The sequence below is a fragment of the Pichia kudriavzevii genome, chromosome 2, assembly GCF_003054445.1.
Source record: "Pichia kudriavzevii chromosome 2, complete sequence".
In the NCBI taxonomy this organism is placed as follows: domain Eukaryota; kingdom Fungi; phylum Ascomycota; class Pichiomycetes; order Pichiales; family Pichiaceae; genus Pichia; species Pichia kudriavzevii.
The window spans coordinates 1115670-1140992 of NC_042507.1; the positions used below are offsets into that span (position 1 = coordinate 1115670).

The 25323-nt window shown below is 39.6% G+C and overlaps 15 protein-coding genes across 15 annotated transcripts; 6 read left to right on the top strand and 9 right to left on the bottom strand.

The window, feature by feature from the left end:
* Window positions 1-719: 719 nt before the first annotated feature.
* On the top strand, window positions 720-2381 carry C5L36_0B05390 (uncharacterized protein; the record flags this gene model as incomplete). The annotated part of the gene is made up of 1 exon (XM_029464910.1): window positions 720-2381. One exon carries the CDS (start codon window positions 720-722, stop codon window positions 2379-2381), a length of 1662 nt encoding a protein of 553 aa, XP_029320769.1.
* A 238-nt stretch (window positions 2382-2619) lies between these two features.
* On the bottom strand, window positions 2620-4155 carry C5L36_0B05400 (uncharacterized protein; the record flags this gene model as incomplete). The annotated part of the gene is made up of 1 exon (XM_029464911.1): window positions 2620-4155. One exon carries the CDS (start codon window positions 4153-4155, stop codon window positions 2620-2622), a length of 1536 nt encoding a protein of 511 aa, XP_029320770.1.
* Window positions 4156-4484: 329 nt separating this feature from the next.
* Window positions 4485-5207, top strand: C5L36_0B05410 (uncharacterized protein; the record flags this gene model as incomplete). Its single annotated transcript, XM_029464912.1, has 1 exon — window positions 4485-5207. One exon carries the CDS (start codon window positions 4485-4487, stop codon window positions 5205-5207), a length of 723 nt encoding a protein of 240 aa, XP_029320771.1.
* A 138-nt stretch (window positions 5208-5345) lies between these two features.
* C5L36_0B05420 (uncharacterized protein) lies at window positions 5346-6386 on the bottom strand (the record flags this gene model as incomplete). The annotated part of the gene is made up of 1 exon (XM_029464913.1): window positions 5346-6386. The coding sequence occupies one exon, from the start codon at window positions 6384-6386 to the stop codon at window positions 5346-5348; it is 1041 nt and encodes a 346-aa protein (XP_029320772.1).
* Window positions 6387-7644: 1258 nt separating this feature from the next.
* C5L36_0B05430 (uncharacterized protein) lies at window positions 7645-9090 on the top strand (the record flags this gene model as incomplete). Its single annotated transcript, XM_029464914.1, has 1 exon — window positions 7645-9090. The coding sequence occupies one exon, from the start codon at window positions 7645-7647 to the stop codon at window positions 9088-9090; it is 1446 nt and encodes a 481-aa protein (XP_029320773.1).
* A 219-nt stretch (window positions 9091-9309) lies between these two features.
* On the bottom strand, window positions 9310-11661 carry C5L36_0B05440 (uncharacterized protein; the record flags this gene model as incomplete). Its single annotated transcript, XM_029464915.1, has 1 exon — window positions 9310-11661. One exon carries the CDS (start codon window positions 11659-11661, stop codon window positions 9310-9312), a length of 2352 nt encoding a protein of 783 aa, XP_029320774.1.
* A 192-nt stretch (window positions 11662-11853) lies between these two features.
* Window positions 11854-13374, bottom strand: C5L36_0B05450 (uncharacterized protein; the record flags this gene model as incomplete). Its single annotated transcript, XM_029464916.1, has 1 exon — window positions 11854-13374. The coding sequence occupies one exon, from the start codon at window positions 13372-13374 to the stop codon at window positions 11854-11856; it is 1521 nt and encodes a 506-aa protein (XP_029320775.1).
* Window positions 13375-13607: 233 nt separating this feature from the next.
* On the bottom strand, window positions 13608-14111 carry C5L36_0B05460 (uncharacterized protein; the record flags this gene model as incomplete). Its single annotated transcript, XM_029464917.1, has 1 exon — window positions 13608-14111. The coding sequence occupies one exon, from the start codon at window positions 14109-14111 to the stop codon at window positions 13608-13610; it is 504 nt and encodes a 167-aa protein (XP_029320776.1).
* A 490-nt stretch (window positions 14112-14601) lies between these two features.
* C5L36_0B05470 (uncharacterized protein) lies at window positions 14602-15996 on the top strand (the record flags this gene model as incomplete). The annotated part of the gene is made up of 1 exon (XM_029464918.1): window positions 14602-15996. The coding sequence occupies one exon, from the start codon at window positions 14602-14604 to the stop codon at window positions 15994-15996; it is 1395 nt and encodes a 464-aa protein (XP_029320777.1).
* A 250-nt stretch (window positions 15997-16246) lies between these two features.
* C5L36_0B05480 (uncharacterized protein) lies at window positions 16247-17515 on the top strand (the record flags this gene model as incomplete). Its single annotated transcript, XM_029464919.1, has 1 exon — window positions 16247-17515. The coding sequence occupies one exon, from the start codon at window positions 16247-16249 to the stop codon at window positions 17513-17515; it is 1269 nt and encodes a 422-aa protein (XP_029320778.1).
* An 18-nt stretch (window positions 17516-17533) lies between these two features.
* On the bottom strand, window positions 17534-19024 carry C5L36_0B05490 (uncharacterized protein; the record flags this gene model as incomplete). Its single annotated transcript, XM_029464920.1, has 1 exon — window positions 17534-19024. The coding sequence occupies one exon, from the start codon at window positions 19022-19024 to the stop codon at window positions 17534-17536; it is 1491 nt and encodes a 496-aa protein (XP_029320779.1).
* A 379-nt stretch (window positions 19025-19403) lies between these two features.
* On the bottom strand, window positions 19404-20231 carry C5L36_0B05500 (uncharacterized protein; the record flags this gene model as incomplete). The annotated part of the gene is made up of 1 exon (XM_029464921.1): window positions 19404-20231. One exon carries the CDS (start codon window positions 20229-20231, stop codon window positions 19404-19406), a length of 828 nt encoding a protein of 275 aa, XP_029320780.1.
* Window positions 20232-20358: 127 nt separating this feature from the next.
* On the top strand, window positions 20359-20817 carry C5L36_0B05510 (uncharacterized protein; the record flags this gene model as incomplete). Its single annotated transcript, XM_029464922.1, has 1 exon — window positions 20359-20817. The coding sequence occupies one exon, from the start codon at window positions 20359-20361 to the stop codon at window positions 20815-20817; it is 459 nt and encodes a 152-aa protein (XP_029320781.1).
* A 32-nt stretch (window positions 20818-20849) lies between these two features.
* Window positions 20850-23180, bottom strand: C5L36_0B05520 (uncharacterized protein; the record flags this gene model as incomplete). Its single annotated transcript, XM_029464923.1, has 1 exon — window positions 20850-23180. One exon carries the CDS (start codon window positions 23178-23180, stop codon window positions 20850-20852), a length of 2331 nt encoding a protein of 776 aa, XP_029320782.1.
* Window positions 23181-23573: 393 nt separating this feature from the next.
* C5L36_0B05530 (uncharacterized protein) lies at window positions 23574-24959 on the bottom strand (the record flags this gene model as incomplete). The annotated part of the gene is made up of 1 exon (XM_029464924.1): window positions 23574-24959. The coding sequence occupies one exon, from the start codon at window positions 24957-24959 to the stop codon at window positions 23574-23576; it is 1386 nt and encodes a 461-aa protein (XP_029320783.1).
* Window positions 24960-25323: the final 364 nt, after the last annotated feature.

The window sequence follows — 25323 nt, forward strand, 5'->3', positions numbered from 1 at the left end:
GTGGTGTGGTGCCGCGACAGCTCCTTTTGCAATGGAAATATCTTTTTTCTCCTCTCTTCTCTTTCCTCTCGGTGTGTGTGTGTGTGTCCCCTTTTTTTTTCGCGCTCATTTAAACCCCGTCAACATCTGTTTGCTTATCAATATATCTAAAAGTGGTGCAACGCCGAACACTGTCGCGCCGCGACACACAATGCTCCCTTTTGACTTCTCCCTTTAAATTATTTACTGTAAATTTAAAAGGAAAATTTTCACTAGTCCTTTCCAGTTCAAGACAATGGAATTGAAGGTCCATTTACGCTAACGGTACAATGACGATGTTGTCTATTTATCGGTTTTCCTCTATTTCCTTTGTCAGTGTTTTATACACATAATGAGGATTCCTGTGCATTTGTGTATGTGTATGTATATGTGTATGTGGAACAGCCCATATGTGTATCCCCATATGTGAGTAATATAATTTAATATATCTCTACAATAGATTCAGTAAATTGAAAAAAAAAAAAAATGGAAAAATGTAAAAATGTAACAAAAAAAATTGTAAACCACTATCATGTACTCTAAAACCCGTATTACTTGGCCATCTTTTCGTCTCTTCTCTTCTTCGTCCTTGTCTTCCAGGGTTGTTCTCTCCAAGTCTCTCTCTGTGCTGTGTATTTCCCCCTTTTGGCATTGCCAAGTTCTTTATTTCTTCACATCCATTCAAGGCCTAATACTAGAAAATGTGTGGAATTCTTGCACTTATTTCTCCAGATCAAAATACTAATGTTGCCTCTGAACTATTCGATGGCTCTCTTTATCTCCAGCATAGGGGGCAAGACGCCGCAGGTATAGTCACGTGTGGTAAAGGTGGCCGTCTCTACCAATGTAAGGGTAACGGTATGGCAAGAGATGTCTTCACACAGGAAAGAATGGCTAAATTGGTCGGTAATATGGGTATTGCCCATTTGAGATACCCAACCGCCGGTTCCAGCTCCACCAGTGAGGCACAACCTTTCTATGTGAATGCCCCCTACGGAATCAGTTTGGCCCACAACGGGAACCTCGTCAATGCAGACGAGTTGAAGACGTATATGGACGAAGTTGTTCATAGGCATATCAACACCGACTCCGATTCGGAGCTGCTTCTTAACTTGTTTGCAGCAGAGTTGGCCACCTACGACAAATCCAGAGTTAACGAAAATGATATCTTCAAGGCCTTGGAGGGAGTCTATAATAAGGTCAGAGGTGGGTATGCCTGTGTCGTTATGTTGGCCGGTTATGGTATAATTGGTTTCAGAGATCCAAATGGTATTAGACCATTGTTGATTGGTGAACGCTTGAAGGAAGATGGAACAAGAGATTATATGCTAGCCTCCGAATCGGTTGTTCTAAAAGCCCATGGTTATCAAGTCTATAGAGACATTTTACCCGGTGAAGCCGTCATCATTAATAAGACTGACTTGAAACCTGTCTTTAGACAAGTTGTTAAAATGAGATCCTACACTCCTGACATCTTTGAATATGTCTATTTTGCTAGACCCGATTCTGTTTTGGATGGTATCTCTGTTTACAGATCGAGATTACTCATGGGTGAAAAATTAGCGGGAAATATCAAAAGCTATTTTCAAAATGAAGACAAAGATGTACTGAAGGAAATCGACGTTGTTATACCTGTTCCAGACACTTCAAGACATTCGGCCTTGCAATGTGCAATCACCCTAAATATACCTTATAGAGAAGGTTTTGTTAAAAACAGATATGTGGGAAGAACCTTTATTATGCCCGACCAAAAGCAAAGACAATCTTCAGTTAGGAGAAAGTTGAATGCCATGGCTTCTGAATTTTACGGTAAGAATGTCCTTCTTGTCGATGACTCCATTGTCCGTGGTACCACATCCAAAGAAATTGTCAATATGGCCAGAGAAGCCGGTGCAAAGAAGGTCTACTTTGCATCCTGTTCTCCATGTATTAGATACAACCATATCTACGGTATCGATTTGGCAGATAACAAACAGTTGGTTGGATTCCAGAGATCCGAATCAGAAGTTGCCAGTAAAATCGGTGCAGATTATGTATTCTACCAGAAATTACAAGACTTGGTTGAATGTTGTAAAAGGGATGATTTAATCAAGGAGAACGAGTTAGAATTGGCACTAACCCCAGTTGTTTCCAGAGACGATACAATCAAATCACTCATCCAGAGAGACGATGAAATTCCTCAAATCACAGGGTTTGAAGCCGGTGTCTTCACAGGTGAATACGTCACTGGTGATGAATCTCGATACATGAAATTGGCAGAAGCTGCTAGGGCGAGAAACGAATTGTTGAAGAACAATTCTGCCGGGTTAGTCGACGTCAAGGCGCCTTCCGAGATAAACATCCACAATGATGGTGATTACTAGTTTGTATAGCATAGGATAGCTTGATCCAAACATTTAAAACTCGGCTTAACAAAATATAGATAGACCTACATAAAGTAAAATTCAAAGCACGTGTGGTGAGGTTCAGAAAGTATTGGATAGATTAGTGTGCATTTACTAAGAAGGAGAACAAAAGCAGGAAAGAAAGGTAAGAATAGAATAAAGGTTTGTGGGGTAAATAAAACGTCAAGTAGAGAAACATCCAATCCCTTGTTTAACACTATCTGATACTTTCGGCTTCGATTATTTGCATCGCAGCCTTTGCACTAGCTTCTTTTTTACTGACACCTGTAGCAGTGGCTCGTAGTTTGTCGCCGATAAACAAGTCTGCCCTGAAAGACTGTTCGCCCATCTGATTGATCTCATACTTAGGCGTGACTCCATGTTTGGAATGATAATACGCATATAGTTTGTTTCTTGCCTGAAGTAAAGGCAACTGGACCTTGTCTGTACCTTCTCCTCCTTCAAGTGTCAGCCCACCGTCATCGTTGGCTACACATCCATGTTCGTTTTTCTGTTCCGGGATCGAGTCCGACCCTGCAAATCTAGCGTCATTGGTTAGCTTCTTTCTAATTGCAGCTGCATGGTCAATGTATTTCCTGAACCATTGATCATAGTATGCCCGCCTTATGTACTGTTTAGTATTGACGTCTGTTGAGGCCTCCAATGCAGCTCCGGATTTGGCAAGTTTCTTGCTATGTGCAAGTGATTCCGATATCTTGGCCCCGTTGATTTTCAACGTGCATTTGAAGAACCCCGTCTTCAGGTCTGGATATTCGGAGACTTCGTACTGAACGTCTGTCGATCCTTTCACCATTGTATTTAGATCTTGCTGGACGGACTGCAAATAATCCTGTATCTGCAACTCACCGTCCAAATTATCCAAGTGCTGTGCCTTCTCTGTCTCCTCTACTTCACCAGTCAGAATAGGTTGTTGCTTTGCTGGGTTCTCCTCTGCCTGACCACTGGTTCCCATGGTATGCTGTGAGTGGGTATTTACGGTAGCGGGCGAGGTGTTCAAAGGGGGTGTAGATGAGGATGTAAGTGGATGTTGGGATGGCGCAAAATCTCTGTAACCAAGCAACTGGCGACACCATTGATATAACTCGTTGGGGCCACTACCTCCTCTCAGCTGACATTCATAGTACGTCCCCAGATAGGCAAGAAACAACTTGTGTGGTTCGTGAAAGGCATATAACTTATAGTTGAACTCTATGTTGTACGCGTGGCACAGCATCTTCAAGGAGGCTTCATTGAGAATCTGCGATATGATCAAGGTGGCCATTTTTGACGAGTAGTTGTTGTCGTTTCTATAAATTGCTGTTTCGATTAGGTACCTAAATAGTGCTTCACCAATGCCACATCTCTGTTCAAACTTCAAGTAATCATTAACAGTATCATACGAAAAAGCAGAGGCGGGAAGCTCGGGGAAGTTTGTTGGAAACGAGTTGAACACGTAGGGGGTGGCTCTTTGGTGTAAATAGTCGCTGTCTTTGTCGTAGTACCCGTTTAGAGAGGCGGGGAAAGTCATGGTAGTATGGAATTCCAGGTCGTTTTTGTACTTGGTGCACAAACCAATGCCAAATTGCACAAGAGGATCATTCCAGTCAGCTACCGATTTCGTATAGTAGTTGGCCTCATCAACTATGACAGAGAAGGCCTTTTGAAGGTCAACAACAGCTTTCTTCACCTTGTCTGTGCTTGTTTCAGCAGCAAATGGAAAAGTTGGGTTAAACATTGTTACCTTTCCAGACATAAGAAAAATAAAGAGGAAACGCCAAACTGTTTTGAATCTTCGGATTTGTATGCTTTTTATCTAACTGCCTAGGTTATTCAATTTTTTTAATAGTCAACCTGTTTAGGCTTATCAATCAACAGACACGTTAAAAGGAAAACAAGAATAACCTAAGCGAGAAAAAAGGTGAAGAGAACAAAAAAAATATTTCGAGCTTTTCAATTTCTTTTTCTCTCTCTTTCTCTAATTTTTTTTTTTCCTTGTCAACATGAAAAGCATTGAAAAATAATTTTGTTTTTGCATTAGAAGAAACTACAGAATACGACAACGTAGGCGGGAAGAGCAGAGCCATGGCAAAGAAGGTTATATCTGACGAAGTCATTATTGACAGTGACGCGGGGCTGTCCACCGATTCTGAGGCAGAGAGGGAGCTTGAGGAGAAGGCCGTTGAGTTCCAAGCGCCAAAGAAGTACAGCAAGCAAGATGGGAAGAAGAAGCCTAGTGGGTTTGAAGCTCTGGGCAAGAGGGATAAAGTATGGCTGATCAAGGTTCCCAAGGACGTTGATGTGGATGCAATCAAGGAGATTCCAGCTGTTGGAAAAGAGATTGAAATCAACGGTAAGCTCTACGGGATCAGTCAGGAGGAAGCAAGAAGTGACCAGTTCCAGCTGCTACTTCCTGAAGGTACTGGGTATAGAACGTGTGGGGTTGGCATTTCGAAGGTTGTTGACCTCCATGAGAAAATCAGGATTCCAGAAATCAACTACTCACAGGTTGTCACTCCACGAGAGAATGTTGAGAGGGAGGAAGGTCTCAGAATGAGGCACTTTCCCACCGGCTACTATATCAAGGACTACGAGGAGGCACAAGAGCCTGTTGTGCCCGGTCCAAACGCAGGCTCGAAGAAAAGAAGACACAGTGCCGGTGAAGGAGACGATGATGCCAATGTAGATGGCGATGACGCCGCAAAGAGTAAGAAGAGCAAGAAGGACAAGAAGAGCAAAAAGGACAAAAAGGACAAGAAGGACAAGAAGGAGAAAAAGGACAAGAAGGACAAGAAAGCAAAGCATTAGTATGAGTTATAGAAGTTAATTTATAAACGTTTCCATTATATTTTTCTGTGAGTTTGTGATTTTTTTTTATCCGTTACTATATCTATCTGTGTAACTCTAAGGGAAGAATCGTATATTCTTTGTGCCATCAATGAGCTACTATTTTGTCTTGCTGGAGTAGTCCTTCAATATACCCTTCATGTGGATATTTGTGATTTTGCTGCGCCTGGATCTCTTTTGCTTACGTTCCTGGACGTTTTTGACCTTTTTGGTCTTTTTATCCTCACGGTTGGCGTTTGTTGGAGTGAGGCCATTGGCAATGAGCAGTTTCACCAATTCTTCATGCGGAGGAATGTGGACATCGTTCCACATCTCATAAAAGACAACGTCGAGAGACTTGGTCTTGGTTTGTTCTTTCACCTGGGTGTTGGAAGACTGGTTAACAAACATCTCAAAATTTTGCAATGAGGAGACCCCATTGTAGACCCTAATGGGGAGATGGTCGGGATTGAGCCAGATATGTCTTGGAGAGTTGTCCTTCTTTGTCTTGTGGACAATAATGAGGTTCTCCTTCTCCAACTGCTCCAAGGTGGGTATACACTTGTTCCAGCCATCTCTGAGTTGTTTCACAGATAACCCTGTGAATGCCGGTTGGTTTTTGAGCACGTTCAGCAAGTCTTCTCCCGTTTTGATGTTGTGCAAGGAGAGATAAACAAAGGAGCTCGTTGTTGGATTGTACTTAATTCTATCAACATTAGTCAAACATTTCATCAACGCAGAATCAACTTTGAATCCGAGCGATGTCTCCAGTTCGAAAATTGGAACCTCCCTGTCCTTACTCTTAATATAATCCGATGAAGTCATTAGCTTCATGGTCAAGTTCCCCTCATTGGCTGTTCTTGCAGCTTGTGCAGCGGCACTTAATTGGGCCCGTTCGGCAATTCCAGACAACTTCCCCCCATCACCTGGCAGCGGAGACGGGTCTCTTCCCACCTTCTGCTTCTTAACCAACGGTCCCGATGATGTGTCCAAAGACGGCTGGATCCCGGTAACGCCACTTGTATTCTGCGATGGTTTCGATGGAGACTCTGCTGGAGCAGATGTAGCTGCAAGAGGAACTCGCCGCTGTTGCGGGAGGTCCGATGTGGACTTGAGGGACTTCTTGAATGCCGAGAGCTGGGCACTGAATGCGTCTGACATGGTCTTGGAATGGACAATGACCGATGTGGGTATGTGGTGTGTTAGAGACAGGTGTAATGGAGTATTTAAAAGCGTAACTCTCCCTGAAGTTTCTGATGTCCTTGAGAAGCGTACTTTATGATGGACCTGTCTTTATGATGGACCTGTCTTTTCGTTTTGCTGTCTTTTCGTTTTGCTGTCTCTTGATGCAACACTCCATACTAAACCCACACTGCCTAACCCTGACTTTCCTCAATCGAGCAAACTCCAAAAATGACCCATAATGGAAAATACAAACTTTCTCCCCCTTTTTTTCCTCCCCCTCGAGCCCCTCCATCTTTCTGGGGGGGGTTTGCCCTATAAATAGCGAACAACCCCCCCTCAGAGTATTCGCCTATATTTTTTTAATGAAACACCTTGTTCTGTTTGGGATGTCCTTTGGATTGTGTTCCTCTAACAAGCCATTCTCCACGCCCGTAACACCTCTATTCGGGCCGTTGGGCACGTGTTGCCGTGGCGTGTGGAATGGCTAGAGGAATAGTACAGCTTTGCTCATCTTGTGAGAGAAGCTGTTCTCAGCGTTAAAACCATCGTGTGCAGGTCTCATCCTCGTGAGAGGTTGATTGACCCATGACCGGATGATGACCTACTGACTGAGACAGTTGTGTATGTGGTTGTGGCAACAGTGTAGTAGGGTTGCGGGGTGTTGTCCAGCTGTAGCACCGTGTAGCGTGTATTGTAAGAAACCTTGTACTATCTCATTGTATCGTATGGTACCATTGTGAGTACCATATTGTGATATAATATACTACACTGTTCCATACTACAGTATACTATAATATAGTGTGCCATACTATATTATAACACAATAGTATACTATACTATTTCGTACTACACTATACTATTCCTTCTACACAATACTACACTATACACTAACACTACACTACACTACACTACACTACACTACACTACACTACACTACACTACACTACACTGTAGTATACTATTATGTCTGATACTACACTACAGTATCAGCATATCTGCTAATCCCCCCCCCTCCGTTCCACTCGCTTTCGCGAAACGTGTTTTTCGCAGCCGCATTAGGCAGGTTCCCATTGCAAACTCTAGTGGACGTTGTCCTTGTGTAAATGAGGAATTTTTCACTAAAACGAAGGCAATAGAGTACTGAAAAAAAAAAACGGCAAACACTAGCAGGTTGTTGTTGGACACTAACAAGGATGTTTCTATCAAACAAGACGATCGTACCCCCACACAAAACATGTCAGCTCTCAGGTCGTTACTACTAGTCCGGGCGGCAAGCGGACCGCTCAGGGCACTCCCGCTCAGAGCGGCGGGACGCCAACTGCGTGGCCCGGCTATGGCGCCGCTCCGCTCATATGCAACAGAGAAGAACCCCCACATGGGCAAGACAAGCAAGGGGAAATCGATATTGGACGAGGACATGCTAGCGAAGGCCGGTGTTGAGACAGAGGAGCCGCAATCTACTTCCAAGTCCAAGGCGACTTTGAGCTCAAAAGAGAGGCAACAAGAAGAGTATGAGGAGGAGGAAAAGAGAGACAAGGACGAATTTGAGTCAACCAAGTCAAGGAGGAACAACACAAAGTCCACCATTGACAAGAAGAAGGAGTTTTATTCGAGGGTTTTTTGGTACTCCTTCCTTGCTGCTAATTTGGGATTCCTTGGCTACATGGCGAGAGACTATGACCCTAATGAGGAGCCGGAACTTTACGTGGAGGAGGAAAATGGGTACACTCCAGGGTTGATCTTCAAGAGATTGAGAAAGAGATTGCTAGGTGTATCTGATGTCTTCTCCGAACCTGCCTTTACCGATTTATTACCTCCAAGAACTCCAGGTCAATATGCTCCTCCTTATACCTTGGTTTTAGAGTTGGACGATTTCTTGATTCACTCTGATTGGGATTATAAGAAGGGCTGGAAAACTGCAAAGAGACCTGGTCTTGACTACTTTTTAGGTTATTTGTCCCAATATTATGAGATTGTTATTTTCTCTCGTTCTTCTATGGCATTTGCAGAACCAGCTGTTCTTAAATTGGATCCTTATCATGCATTTATTTCTTACTCTTTATTCAAAGAAGTATGTCGGTCTAAGGATGGTAAATTAGTGAAAGACTTGAGCTTGTTAAATAGAGATTTGAGTAAAGTCATAATCATTGATCCAGATGAGAATTGTTACTCCATGCAACCAGAAAATGCAATTCCTGTTGATAAATGGGAAGGTCAAAAGGATGATGGATTAATCAAATTGGTGCCATTTTTGGAATATTTGGCTACATCTCGTACTCCGGATGTTAGGCAAACATTGAACTCGTTCCAGGATAAAAAACATATTCCTGAAGAATTTGCCGTTAGAGAACATCAAATGAGAGAGGAATGGCAAATCCAACAAGAAAAGAAGAAGGGTTCTGATTGGTTGATGAAGGCTTTGGGTATTCCTCCATCAATGAGAGGCTCAAAGAAACACCCATTGGACCAAATCAGAGAAAATGGCCAGAGAAATTACCTTCACATGCACAACTACTTGAAGGAACACGGTGATAGATTGTTGCAAGAGGAACAAGAGAAAACTAAAGAACTCATGGCCGACCAAAAACTGACCTTGGGTAAGATCGTCAATGAAGGTATGCCAACTGCAGAAGATATTGCAAAGGCTGCAGCCGAAAAGGAGGCCCAACAATCCAAGTAATTGACGGTTAATGCAACATCACTCCCCCCCCCCCCCTCCTTCTCCCCTCTAACTTCATGTCTATAACTACATATATCTCCCCTCATTTTTTTTCCTTTCATGTCTATTTTGTAACCAAAATATAAAATAATGATGTTTCTGTATGTAACTGTCACTATTGTCAATACAAATTCATTAATGTTCCAATTCAAGCTACAAGACGTTAAAACATACCTAATCCTACACAAAACTCAAAATGTCAAGCTTTCCGCTTCCTTTCCTGCTGATCTTGTACTTCAAGCATTCCATATTCGATAGGGTAACAACTAATACCCATTCTTCGTTACCCTCGTTATCATAGCCACAGACATCGCCAGCAAGCCCAATAACCGTTCCTTCAATTTTTTCATTATCAATCAACACCCACTCTAATCTCAAGCTGTACAGTCCACAATACTCTGTCAACCTGAAAATCCCTACTCTTCCTGCTTGGCTGGCAAATGCAATCGCATTGATCGATAACATCGGCACCTTCAAATAGATCCGGTTTAAAAAATCATACCGCTCGTTAAGGGCAATGTGACCTAACGCAGAATAGCAGGTTCCTATGTTCAACTGCTGATCCAATGTAAATAAGGCAACCGAAGAAGTGGTGGAGGATATGATAACAGTATCATCCAGGATGGAAGTATCGTAATTTCCTGACCTCAACTCTCCCTTACTGTTTCGTTGATGTGTCAGATACCATCGATCAAATAATTCTCGCTTCCTTGTTAGCTGGACACGTTCATTATCCACTATCTTTTCACATTCTCCATTACAAAATGTGGGAATCTTCAAATGTGTAAATTTACCAGCTAACCCAACATGTGACGAATGACGTGGATCAGCAACGACATTTAATATTTCACTCTGCCTCAAAATATCATCAACTGTCTGCGAAGTGTCACCAGTCAACTCAAACATCGATGAGACAGGCATAAATGACTCAACTGGAAGAAACGTAACTGACCAAACTGATTCTTTCAAATGTATGCCATCAACAATTTCCAGCAATTTGGATCTACTATTGAAGACAAGAATGTTTTGGTATTTGTTGTATGTACCTGCAACAACTAAAATATCACTTTTGGACCGGACGATATCCACTGATGGAATATTATGGCGTAACTCATCCGACATGCATAACAAATCATCCAAATCTCTATTATCTTCTACTTTGAAAATTGTCACCCTCCGAGAATTGTCTGATGTGACAATATAGTTCTCGTAAAATGCAACACACCAAACACTTGAAGATAGCATCAAGGCCTTGGTAAAAGGCCTGACGGACCTGTATAGTAAACTCTCATTATACTTTGACTTCATGTCAAATACCAGCCCATTGCCGTCTGAGTTTTGTATTCTGGAACATTCTCTCCATTCATTTTCATCCATTGTATCGCTTGTAAACATTTTCTCAAGTAAGTCATCCACTTGCAGTACTATTAACTGACTATAATCATTGCAGATTCCTATGACATCTATGTACTTACCGTCGACTATCATTCTATCTACTTTAATATAGTTGATACTGAAGGGAACAAGATAGTTTATAGCATTGAATTGCTGGTGATGTGTAACATATAAGAACTGTAAATTGACATGGCCAATTAGTTCGTTCCCTTCTGCTAGGTTGTACACCTCCAATTTGCTCCCGGTTGCAAGAAATAGAATATTATAGTTGTTTCTTGAATAGAGAGCTGTTAGGTTATTCATGAAAGAAATGAAATTGTTAGATGGTAACAAAAACCTGTCAACAAATCTGACATCCAATATCTTTTCTTGGGCAAACCTCTGCATGGGTTGGTTGGCTAATGTGAACATTGGATCGCTTGAAGGTTGTGGTCGGTTACTCAAACTCCTCGCTGGTTCCTCCGATACTGACCTATCATAATTGACATTGGTATCTTGCCCGTTAATAGGAACTCCAGTATCTTTTCCATTAGATGTATTCCATGAGTTTTTTGGGCTAGGTGTTTGATTTCTTTGCTCATAGATAAACTTGTTTTCCCTGAAAGGGGGCACCAGGTTCTCACTAGAGAGTGTTTGAAGTTTGGATGTAGGCCTTTCACCTGAAAATTCAAACATCCCATCATCGTTTTCAAAATCATCATCATGTTCGGACGAATCAGAATCAAAATCCACATCAGAATCATAAGCAGTCGATCCTTCATACACTGCTCCAATTGCGATATCACCTTCAAACATTTCTTCAGAATTGGGCCCGCTGGTTGATGAAGTTTCAGATGGTATTAAAGGATCGGCCTCCTGTATATATCGAGTCTCTTCCTCCACATTTCGTATTCCTCCTTCTTCCCGTGCTACTTCGCCTCCTTGTAACCCTTGTGAGTCTTGATTCTGATTTCTTTCTCTTTCGTACACCTCTTCTCCGTATTCATCATCATCCTCAATCATTTCGTCATCTTCAGCCGCATGTGACCTAGGCAGTCTGCTCTGGCCTAAATCTCTGGTGCATCTCCATCCACATGTTGCAATATACTGTTCAAAGAGGGTGTCGTGTAGTTTATCCCTTTCAATTATGTCATTCATTATTGAACTTCCAGCTATTTATAAGAGAAGAAGTTCTCTGATATCGAAAATCAAGTTGAAAAAAAAGTGATGACATTTTACATGTTCATAGACAACGAGGATTTCCCGATTTCTACATTGTATATATGTAATGTCTAATACATGACAAATTAGTAACGTACAAAAGTCCTAAACCATACAAACAATGACACATTATATTTTGCACCGTAACTTACGGCCTACAATGGTATACCTTGAAAATAAGAATAGAACTGAAGCTAAAGCACAAGTACTTGCAGCAAACGCAACCATATTATCATAATCACTTGCTGTCCTATTAACGATGAAAGCACCAGATATTGGTAATGAAATCAAATTACCGAACGAAACTATTGCATATGCCGAGCCGTAACGTTTACCAAAATCCTTGGTCTTTGGTGTGATGGCACCAATCGTTGCTCCCGTTAGAGAGTAAGTTGCAGCGTATGCAAATCCAAAGAGCACTATGAACAGGTAGAGTGCACCCTTATGTTTACCAAAAGGTAGCCAAATAACAAAACATTCAATTGTCATTGATACTGACATGATTATCATCATATTAAAACAGCCATAGCGCTGAGCAAAATATGAAGGAATAAATTTACCAAAAGTGCCTGAAACGTTCATGATCGTAATCATAACATAACTTTCGGATATACTTGCTCCATTAGCTATTGCATAGGATGCTAGATAGGTAATAACAATTAATAGTGAGAATTCATTCATAAATAGAGCAGCTGTAAGGACAATAAATTTCTTATCCTTGAACGATCTGATGTCAAAGGAGTTTTTAAACTTCTCCCAGAAGGTTCTATCGTCAATAGGCTCATTGGTCAATTCTCTTATTTCGTTTATTCTATCACGTACAAAAATACAAGCCACCGAACAAACACCCAAATTGAAAAATGCAAATATCCGCATCGCCCAAACGAATCCATACTTTGCATACAAATATCTCAATAAAATAGGAAAGCAAACACCACCAACAGAACCACCAGTTTGAATTAAACCAATGTAGAATGACCGTTTGGTTCTATTAAACCAACTGGAAATTACAGAAATCGAAGGAAACATGAGACATCCTGAACCTATGCCGGTGCAAACACCAAAACTCAAAACAAACTGATATATATCTTTTGAAGAACCACAAGCAAGCAATCCAGTGAATGTGAAAAGTGTTCCAATTATCATCAAATAAGTAGCTCCAAATGTATCATATAAGGGACCAACTATTAGCCCAGAAAATAGGGTTATAAACATGTAGATAGAAAAGACCCAGGAGATTGCGGTGACGGAGGCATTAGCTAGTTGATTTACTTGAATGTATGATTCAATTGCACCCACCGAATTCATTATACCAAACAATGTGAAACATGAAAGAAACCCGCCAAAAACCACCAACAGTGGAGCATATCCATTAGGATAGACGGAGTCATCATGATCCTCGTCCTCTGAATTTTCCTCTATGGTACTAACATTATACTCTTGTACTTTCCCATTTATAGTTTGGTTGTTATTTGGATTAGTACGCAGATGCGAAAGTTCAAATTCATACCCAACGTAGTCATTGGATGTGTGTAGATGATCTTCAGGACCATTACGTTGATTGCTCTTGATGTGTGCCTTGGCTACTTCTGCGGTAACAATAGAGCTTCTTCTTGAAGGATCAACCTCTCCGATACTTGGATTAAACATAGCAGTTGATAATGGAAAGGGATAGGTAAGAACACAGCTCTTTGAACAAGTGAAACAGCTAGAGGAAAAATAAAAGTTTTAAAATTTATATGACACTCTGAAATATTTCAATTGATAAACTTAATAGCCAATGAAAAATAATGAAGGAGAAAATCACCAAGATAAGCGACTTTCCGTATGCGGTAATTTCGTATTCATACCGATACTCATGAATAGACAAAGAAAGATGTAACTCAGTCATCATTCCACCCCATCCCTCTGACTAGGGCATCGCCAAAGCCTGAAATGGGAACACGAGCATATGTCTCAGCGTCAGGCTCTTTCGAGAGGGAAAGAGTGCCACCCTTTTGAGGGGAAATGGATTTTCCCTCGTTTTCGCTAGCAAGTTCCCTGAAAAGCTGTTCAAGTTTTGCACTCTCTAAGTTACTATTGTCATCGGGGACTATTCTATCCGACACGCCTGGTTTTTTACTCTTTTTTGCAAAGACGTCTTCTGTTGTGGAAACGACCTCTTTCTCTATTTGTGGTGAACGGTCCTCGATCTCCTCGTTGAACACAGATGGTTTAACGGCGGGAACAGGCGGTTGTGGATCACGCCTAGCCTTTTTCATAGAAAACTTGGCCATACCTAGCTTTTTACTAACTTTTCCCTCTTGTGAGGCATTGCCACTACGGTGATTTTCCTTGTTGTTATTATTGATATTGGTGTCTGTTTTCTTCAGCGAGAATTTTTTCATTTGTGTCTAATGTGATGCTGTACAAGAGCTTGTAAATTTGAGGGGCAGTTGTTGTTGTTTTTGTTGTTGTCGTTGTAGTAATATTAGTAGTACTAGCACTTGTGGCTGTAGTTGTAGTTGTAGTTGTAGTTGTACTTCCAGCAAAGAAATGTAGATTTCTTAAATCCTTGAAAATCCAACACTCGCTTAATGTACAACAAAGTTATAGACACGGCTACGGGACTATTAAAAGATGTTTAAAATATTAGAAATGCAATATCACTCTAACAACCATAACGTAGTGTATGTAGGAGGTTCCTTCCCTTGTACCAAAAAAGTAGATAAATACGGTTTGGGGACAATGGTCCTTCTAGGAACTGATTTTCAAAGACATTTGGGGGAGTAAGGAGGAGATGAACTATTATGCTTGGACTTAAAAAATATGTTCTCGTTTTTTATATTCTTCTAATACCCAATCCGCTGAAGTAAATAAAAGCTTCTCTTGGTAGCAATGAATAGACTAACTAGGGTGACTGTCTCAGTGAGGCAGTTTACTATATCTAGTGTTAGATATAATAATGTCAATGATAGTGCAAGAGAAAAATTAAACAAGATTTTGGCTGATATTCCCCAAACCGCAACGGCAAATCAAACACCTCTGTTGATACCACCAAAAACTGCGGAGGAGGTTGACAGAACAGGCAAAGAAGAACCGCAGATCCAAGCTGAGGGCGAATCTCTGAGTAAATCAAAGTCAGAAAAGCCCACTTTTGGTTCTTCTTCGTACATCGATATCTTCAATATAAAGCAGATCATCGACACAGTTAAGAAGAGTGACAACGTTAAGGCACTACAGAGAGAACTGACGACATTCTACGAAAATCGAAAGAAAAATCAGCACGAGTTTCAGGAATCTTTCAGTAAAAAGATGGACCACAATGTGAAGGAATTGAAATCGTCAATTAGCATTGCGTCTAAAGTTGTAAACGAGATCACAGGCTATAATAAAGTGATTAAGCTCAAAGACGTCATTGTAGATCATGAAAAAAAACTGAAGCAGTTAAAAGATCTTATACATAAAGCCAAACTGGAGCATGAAAAGGCACTGGAGCTTAGATCTTCATCTCAGAAGGAGGTGAACGAACTTTTGGAACGCAAAAACAGCTGGACACCTGTGGATTTGGATAGATTTACAAAAATATATATGATTAGACACGAACTTGATGAAACTGTTGCTGCAACTTCTCGGGAGTTGAAAAAGTTGGAAGACCAGCAAGAATATACCCACGATGAGTTGATTAAATCAATAATGAATAGATACCACGAAGAACAGGTCTGGTCGGATAAAATCCGACAATTTTCCACCTGGGGTACAATTTTGATTATGGCAATTAACCTCTTGCTTGTGTTTCTGGTTCAATTTGTGTTTGAGCCGCTTAAAAGATGGAGATTAGTTAACTCCTTTGAAGGTAAAGTCAAAGACTTGTTTTCAGACAATGAGAAGCTTGCGTCGGATATCAATGACTTAAAAGTTCAGCTGCAGCAATTGACTGAAGAGGGTGCTCTACTGACTGTTAACAGCAACCGAAACTCGACGAGTCATTCAGAAGCTGTTTTGGACGAACTTGAATCACCAAATTCGGAGGAATCAAAAGTTGAAGAAAAAATAGACTTCCAACCAATTTTACCACCTTTCGAATTTAGAAGACATGTGATTGCAATCTATGTGAAGTACTACTACACTAGACTTCGTTCCCTTTTGATGAGGTTAGGATCATACTTATCCCCTGTGTCTTGGACAAATACGACACCGCTACATACCACAGTTGGGGAATTCCAATCTCAAATGGTGGGCTCCATTGTAACCAGTATACTAGCAGGCCTATTTCTCGGTTGGTGTATTTGATTACATAATAACCTATCTGAAACTTATTTATAGCTAATGTATTAATGTATTAATGATCAATGAATGTACCAATGAATTAGTCAAATAGTGGTAGAGTGTTTTTTTGATAAGTATTCACTACTAAAGACCATTTTTCTGGTGAGGGCGAGCACTCATGATTTCGGTGGCAAACTGAACTTCTAAAGTTTTCCAAAACGAATTTTGTTCCACTGCATCAAGTGAATAATAAAAATTCCGTAGATACATAGCAATGGAGGAATTAGGAATCATCCCACAGGAAGAATTACCACATAAACAGATTGAAAAGTTGGCTACAAAGTCTGTCAATGGATCTGCCAACATAAGCTCAAGCAACAACGTCAATAGTGATATTTACCTCACGTTAAAGAAATTGGAAAAAGACTTAGAGCTAATTTTACTTCAAGAGGATTACATCAAAGATGAACAAAGATATTTAAAGAGAGAACTGGTGAGAGCACAGGAAGAGGTGAAGAAAATTCAGTCTGTTCCGTTGGTTATTGGACAATTTCTCGAACCAATTGATCAAACTACCGGTATTGTTTCTTCAACGACAGGCTCCAACTACGTTGTCAGGATTTTGTCCACTCTAGATAGAGAGTTGCTTAAACCAAACGCATCAGTCGCATTGCATCGCCATTCAAATGCTCTTGTTGATATTCTCCCTCCTGAAGCTGATTCTTCAATCTCCATTGTTGGAGAAAACGAAAAACCAGATGTCACATACAATGACGTTGGTGGTTTAGACATGCAAAAGCAGGAAATAAGAGAGGCAGTTGAATTGCCCTTGGTTCAAGCTGATCTATATAAGCAAATTGGTATTGATCCACCAAGAGGTGTTTTACTTTATGGTCCTCCCGGTACAGGTAAAACTATGTTGGTCAAAGCAGTGGCAAACAGCTCTTCGGCATCATTTATCAGAATGAATGGTTCTGAGTTTGTTCAAAAGTATCTTGGTGAAGGTCCAAGGATGGTAAGGGATGTTTTCAGACTAGCACGTGAAAATGCACCGTCGATTGTTTTCATTGACGAAGTTGATTCGATTGCCACTAAAAGATTCGACGCACAAACTGGTGCTGATAGGGAGGTTCAAAGAATCTTAATTGAGTTGTTGACACAAATGGACGGATTCGATCAAGAGACTAACGTGAAGGTTATTATGGCAACTAATAGAGCAGACACATTGGATCCAGCACTTTTGAGACCCGGTAGATTAGATCGTAAAATTGAGTTCCCGAACTTAAAAGACAGGAGAGAAAGACGGATGATTTTTAGTACTATTGCATCAAAAATGTCGCTTGCACCTGAAGCCGATTTAGATTCTTTGATCATGAGAAACGATCCTTTGAGTGGTGCAATCATTGCAGCCATCATGCAAGATGCAGGTTTACGTGCAGTTAGAAAAAACAGATATATGATTATACAGAGTGACTTGGAAGAAGCATATAGTGCCCAGGTTAAGACTGGAAGTGAAGTGGATAAATTTGATTTCTATAAATAGGTTTACTACCTTTGAATACTATAATAATTTGTATATTCCAATACCAGGACGTAATGTATCAATACCGAACTTATGAAACTCAAAATGATCCAAATCTAGATGCCAAAAGGATTCCCAAATGGTAATATATGGTCTATCGATGTGTAACATGGCATTCTTTGGAGCAACTAAATAAACCTCTCCACACTGGAACAGTTTTTCATTTACTTGTAAAACGATTTCTGAGTCTACACCCATCATATTGACAAAGTAGTCACTGCAGGCATCAGGTATCTGAATCAAATCATCATCAGATTTAGATATGTATTCAAAGTTTTGGGACAGTGATAGCATCCACGTAGGAGCAGGATAAGTCCTCCAATATAAGACAGAAGACCCGCCATTCTCAGGGAGGATACTGTTGAGTTCAACTAACGATGGTACAATACCAGCCTGATGGAATAATCCATAAATTAGCGACATTACTGCAGTGTATATTATCCATAATGGTAGTACCAACTTTTGAAACTTTTCCAACCGTGGCTGTTGAGAAGTAGAAAAGCTGGTCAATGATGATAATAAAGGTACAGATGGTAAAAGAAACCTCAATTCTTGGTGTGGAAAAATAGACAAAATAGAAAACCCTGAAACAACAGACAGAAATGATATAGTACGAATATAATTTGTGTTGAATGGGAATATTGAAAAAATCAATGGACCAACAATTTGTGGATAATTAACAAGGATATGGGTAAACCGTGAATGCAGCCCGTGATGAGCTAGATTTGATGTCTTCATGTTATAAATTAAGTTATTTAGTGGAGCTATTGTCCACGATGGTGAGTCGTAGTATTTTTTGTCAATGAATATTATTAGCATTGAGGTCAAAATGAATGATACAATGGGAACTAACGAACGTTTCGGGCGATAGACGAAAAACTCAAAAAGATAAAATGATGGTATTAGTATCCATGCACCAAATGTTATCCTATTAAATGTTCCAAATGATATTAACGTCCCTAGAATTGCCAATTTTGTTAATGAGTAATTGGTTCCTTGTTGCTCAAGGAAAAATCTTATATCGTTAATCAAATACAGCGTCAAAAGCAAAAGTAAGGTCTCCAAAGAGTTTGATAAGGTGTGCGATTGATGTACCAGCGTCAAATAAGAAGTTGTTGTAAAGAGCAAAGATTTTATTCTTTCATGCTTGGATGGTATCAATCGATAGAGGCACCAATCAGTGATTATCCATGACAATGTAGTCATTTGGATTCTACTGAGCATGTATATTTGGATTGGTTCAAACCCCAGCTTGTTTCCCAACCATATAGAGGGATAGTGTGTTATCAGTAGGGGGACAACTGACCTATTGATATTAGATGCATCTTGCACTTCCCAAGGTAGATTGTCGTTGTACAAGATCTGGAACGATTGAAAAAATTCATCTGGATGGATATATGACGGCTGCGTTGCAAAATAGAATTTTGCAACTAGAGACGCAAACAGCAGTGTACGCCATGTTCCGGTCATTGCTATTAATATATTCCACTCAGACTGGTTTTAAATAACATCAATCTAAAGGATGACCTTTGATAAGCTGGAATAATGAAAACAGAAAAAAAAAAACTTCAGCGTAGAGAATTATCAATGCTCGTACAGTAATTTGCGAAATTCAATAAGGAGATACACCCGAATATACCTTCACGTATTAGCTGCTAAAGAAGACATTTCTTAGAGGTTTGAAAAGGAAAAGAATTTTTTTTTATTAGAAAAATATATGCAATACATGCGCTTTTAATGCTAACTATGATTAGGTATATACATATTTAGATAGTATGAGTAGCCTGGTATCATTTTTTTTTCGTCTTGAGTTCTATTTACTCAACAAGTGAATGGTATAACATCACACTTAACAGTCAACTAAATCAATAACATTTAAGTGAATTGGAGTACATTGAGCTCCAATGGCTTCATCGTACAAGTTGTAGAAGTCGCCAGAGAGACATTGCCAGAAGATTTCGTCATCACCTAAGACTAAGTGGCCGTTCTTAATAGACCAACCTGCAGCATAAATAGCACCAGCTTGAGGAGTTGGACCATCAAATTGGAATTGTCTGTTAGAAACAATAGAACCAATTCTGTCATGAGAATCCTTTAAGACACCGTTTTCTAAGGTGATAGCTAAGTCGTTCTTGGTCTTACAGGTAGCCTTGTTAGCAACAGGAGCGTTTGGACATTCAGAAGAAGATGGGGTTGCAGTAGCAGAAGAAACAGTCTTAGATTCAATAGATCTAAAGGAGTAAGAAGAGTGGGAAGATGCACTAGATGGAACAACTGGAGTTGGGTTTGGAACTTGGATTTGACCGTCACCAATTTGGGTAACAATGACAGGTGGTAAAGTACCTGCAGAAGCGGAGATTGATGGGGAGTCAAAAGTAACGGTACTTGAACCGATAGTTTCAGTGATGTATTCGGTGGAGGTAACATCGGACTCAGTTTCAGAACCAGTGGTCTTTTGGACTTGACCGTCTTGGATTTGAGCAGCTAAATCTCTCTTTGCCTTGATGTTGACTGCGGTAGTAATGGTTTCAATAGCAATACCGAAGGAAGAAGTGTATTCGGTGTGAGCACAAGATGGAGCAGTTGCATCTGGGGTCAAAGTAGACCATGGTTCAGAAGGAACGTAAGCTGCTGCTGCTGCAGAGACAACGGATAATAAAGCTAAGGAGAATTTCATCTTAAGAACAAAGTTGGGGGAATGATTTGATAAACGAATGTAAATTGTTCTGAGTTGGACTGAAGAATGAAAAAAATTCAAAAGAACCAAGTCGAGTAAATAGAAAGAGAGAAAGTAGGGGGGACTGATGCTTTATGTAGGTGACTACTCTGTTATATATAACAAGAAAACGATATTGCCAAAACCACAAAGTCTAAACCCGACATTTGTACATATTAGCAACCTTGCAATGAATTCTTTGTTTGTTTGTTTGTTTGTTTGTTTGTTTGTTTGTTTGTTGTTGTGTCCTTTTATTTGTTGGCGTGAAAAACGCGCTCCGTGTTTATGTATTTCCGCATCGGGTGCGTGTTTTCCTCTGGCCGAGGTGGAAAAAAGCGGAAGGGGGTATCCAGCGCGTTCTGACCGTGAAGCTGCCGGTTCCAGATCTCTGGGTAAAAACAAACGTGATCACGTGGCCTTTAAGCAATTTGTATGTACGTCACGTGTAGAGAAACATTGCCGGAAAAATGAAAACAAAGTTAAATATGAAGATCTATTTATAAATGGGGTAAACGTATGTTTAATAATACCAAATTCATTGGTGTGATGCACATTGTCATTGAGTAATTAAGTCTCCACTTATGGATCATTTTCATTGCTATCATCTAAACCATAATAGTCCTCACGTTTACATGCTAGCATTGCTGCCTTTTGAGAAGCTTTTTTCTTGTTTTTGTCAAGACCATAGGAGACTATCTGTAAACTACCAAACCATAGCTCGCTTAGGTACTCATCGTTTGTCGTTCTATAAATCCGGAAGTTGGGATTGGACCCCCGTCTATCATAGGCAGCATATATCCGGTTCTTACTCTCCACGTCTATCTCATCGCAACTCTCGTAGACCTCATGACATTCAATGATGAACGTGTCAGAACGTCCATCATTATTGTCATTATCCACCACTTCAAAGGCCGCATTTCTACAAATCCCACGACGCTTCTTCTGTTTACCCTTACGAACCTTGGCACTTTCAGACCCAAAAACACCACCTCGACCTAAAGTGTATTCCTTCGAATAGTACTGTGTGCTCTCCTTGAAATTCTTTATCTCTTGCTCCTTCACCATCTCTATTTGTGGTTTTCTTTGCTTTTCCTTTTTCTGTCTGGCACTTACCTTCTCTTTCACCCTCTTCTTCTGCTCCATACAGTCATCCGCAAGAGTAGGTCGATTACGAGAATGTTCAAATACTTCTTTACTCTCCTCAATTTGACTGGTTTCTGATTCACCCTCTGTATTATCTATTGAGAGTATACTGTCCCTTTTTTCAGCCACCTCCATTCTATCTTGATTGGTTATTAATAAACTGTTTGGATTATTCTCAGAGGCAAGCAGCTTGATATCGCCATTCTTAAACTTAATGGCGATTTCCTTCTTCAGGATTTGCAGCTCATGTGAGGTCACCTTCGTAGGGTATTGTCTCAATTTCAATCCTCCTTTCTCATTTAGACCTACGTTGCTTTCAAATCTATTCCATATATCTTCTGGACAAATCTTCCTAATTTCTGGGTTGGATATTGCATCAACGGCTGCCCTTGCATCGGCTTCTTTGTTGCTAGTACCAATACCATATCCGTACACTTTATTATTCACCTTTATACAAGACAAGATTCTCTTATTGCTCAGGTTTACTCTGATATAATCGGGGTTGTTATTCTGGCCAAGTAATAACCTCAGATCTTGCTTGCTAGATTTGGAATACTGCATTTTGAAAACAATACTTGGATCAAACCCACGTATATGATTTTCGGATAACTCTTCAATCCATGATTTGACTTCAAACCATCCTTTCATAAAGTCGTTCACATTGGTTTCCCCTTCGCTGGTTTCCATCATATACTGTTCAGCAATACCGCCAAGGTAAGCCTCAAAAACATCGGCATATAATTTATTATTACCTGCTAAGATGGAAGAATCGATAAGATTCTTACGTAGTTGTTTATCAAAGCCATACATTTGTGACCATTTAAGTAAACTGGAGTTAGACACGATAGTGCTCCGTAGTATCGATAATTGACCTTCACTAAAATTGGGAAACCTTTCATAGATAATCATTGACGTGATGAATTGTAATAATGCATCACCTAAGAATTCCAATCTCTCGTTATGTAATTGGACCTTGAACTCAGGCGAAATATTCAAATAATTGACTATTGACTGATGACTGAAAACCTTTCTCAGAAGTTCCGGATCTTCAATACTAGGAGCTTGTGGCAATTCTTCTTGTTTCAAAAGGCCCCACTTTCTATCTCGTTTATAAACTAGTTCCTCTGGCACGTACATCTCACTTCTCATTACGTCCGATGTAAATAATTCACTGATGTAAGAGTCCGGTTCTTTCGCATTGGAATTCACCTCTTTTTCGGTCTCTGCATCTCGTTGATCAACCGCTGAGCGGGTTTCATCTTTCCTACAATTCGATGAAGAAATGTTATCTGGCGTACTCTCAAAACTATTTGAATTCCTTACTTTGTCTTTACCAACTTCCTCAATAAATATTTCAGTACCATCACATGTTTCAAGTTTTTCCTTATAATTAGGGATATTGTCTTCATGAAACTTAGATGAACTATCGTTTGGGCTATTATTTTCGAAAGTTTCCTGTTTGGTATTTCCGTTACACGTTTTAATCTGTTCAATATCTCCTTTTATGAGATATTCCAAGATTTCCAGCCTTCCAGTATCATACATTTCCTTTAATTCAATTGCAAAGATAATATCATTTTGAGTCAAATGAGATTCATCTGGAATACTCAAAATACTCTGAAGAAGGGGGTTTTTAGTTGAATCAAGTAATATTTGATATAAGGTCCGATTTGGAGCAATATCCAGTACTTTTCTTAGTCCCGTTCGAACATTTTGAACCGCATCTTTAAGCTCACTCAACACATCTGTGCAATTGCTGCTTTGCATGTCGACGGGATACAGAGATGTTAGGAATCAGTATACCAAACCTATTTATTTCATCTAGATCCGCTTTACTTTAAATTTAATTATATCAAGGGAAAAAAAATAAGTTCATCATGTTTACATACTAAATTATTCGCTCACACTGGAAAAGGCTTAGATAATATATACTTACACTGCAATTGATCATAACAAGCATGATGGTGAGCCATTTCAATATCAGTTTGATGTCCATGTTCCGTAAAGAACAGTATTTGTTGTTTGGCAGGAAAAATTTACTCTACTAAAAACTAGAAACCGAAATGGTTCCTTATCAATATCTTTGGTTTATTTATATATAATAGAATCTATACAACTAGCCAAACCATCATCTAGCAATTTCACTTTGCCGGAACACTATCATCTATCAAGCCATGCCTCTTTTGGATTGGTGGTAAACCTACCGCTGATGATGCGATGCATGTCTGGAAACGCATCATTTTTGCTGAGTACAAAATTATCAAGCCCGACAAACTTTATTTTCAGGTAGCCATTATAACCAAGGGAAACAAGAAGATTATGAATAAAATCACGAGTAACCACTCCTGAATCTATTATATGATAAGCAGTAGTTAGCTGATTCATTCCTTCTAGACTTCGTACTACCGCCGCATGAATAATGTCAAACGATAATTGTGTGATTTTTGATACTTGCACCAGGAGATTTCGAAATATAGGTATACGAAGTCGTTGAATCATGGGTATCCATAGCCCTAAACTTTTCCACAGATTCTCATTATTCGAGATACACTTGTAAACTCCATATAGATATCCTGCCTTGTAATGAACAATCAGAATTTCATAAGTATCCAAAAGAAAATTAAGTAACTCCCCATTGAATCTCCTCCGAATTTGATCAATATTGGCGACTCTCCCATTTATTAGTCCTATAGGAATTAGATACTTCAAGATCTGTATAATAAAAGCTGTTGGGCATTTGTCGTTAACCATCATGTAACAAGCTTCCAAATGATTGAAGGCAATGTAAAAATTTGATTGATGTGCGTAATATTTACCCATAATAAATCTGTATCGTACTAACTTGGACTTTTTAATAAATCTTCTATTCAAGCTTAGAATGTTAATATTCGAAAAAACATTTGAACATAACACAGGAGAACCAATTTTATAGTAAACATAACAAAGTTTTATCGAAATTTCCATAAGCAGGTCAATTTTATTCAGATGCTGTTCACTATTTAAATCGGGTGTACCTCTCAAATAATTCAAAGATTTAAGTAGAATTGAGGAAATATGGGTCAGTCTTGGATAATCATTAGTTCGATTATGAATCTTCATACCTTCAACGTCCACTAACTGACACAATGGAATTACTAAAAACATTGTCTCCTCATAAAGTGGGAGTAACTGGACACATATGCGTTCGTGTAATGACGACTTTGGATTAAAAAGTAATGACTCACTTTCAAACACGGCAATAAATAGATCTATAGATGCTAGTAATGACCATGGATCGAAATCTCTCACACAAATCAAATATTTCAACATGAAAACTTCAAAGGCAGGCCAGTTGATCTGCTTCATTGTTCTATTTGTCTCTAGTGTTGTTGTTAACTGCCGGTTATCATATTGCTGAAGTGAGCTCTGTAAACTCGCTATTTTTGCAGGGTTGTATTTGGTGAAGTTTAACGAAAACAATTCCGTGAATGTATAACTTGTAGTATTGCCATTGACAATATTATCAAATTCAGACAACAAGTCATTTACCGTGTAGCTGCTGTTCATATGTATTGGTATAGGCTACACTCAATGGATGATAAAAATGAAGCTCCTTTTTTTTTTTTTTTTTGGTAAAGTAACAATTTCCCCAGAACCTTGTAATTACTGACAAATCTCACAGTGGAAAATTCATGCAGTTCTCACACACTACTTGTTTAATCGAGAAGCACTCCAACTTGCCTCTCTTGGTGTGTTTCCAAGTATGGATAAATAGGTATCACTTAATTATTATATATCTGTGTATTACAGGTAAGTTTCTGGATGATTTACTGTATTTGTCTCCAAGGCATGGTTCCAACATCAAGAATAACCAATTAGTGCCAACCAATAGCCGATACCCAGTAGTCGAATCTATAGAAACATAGTCGAA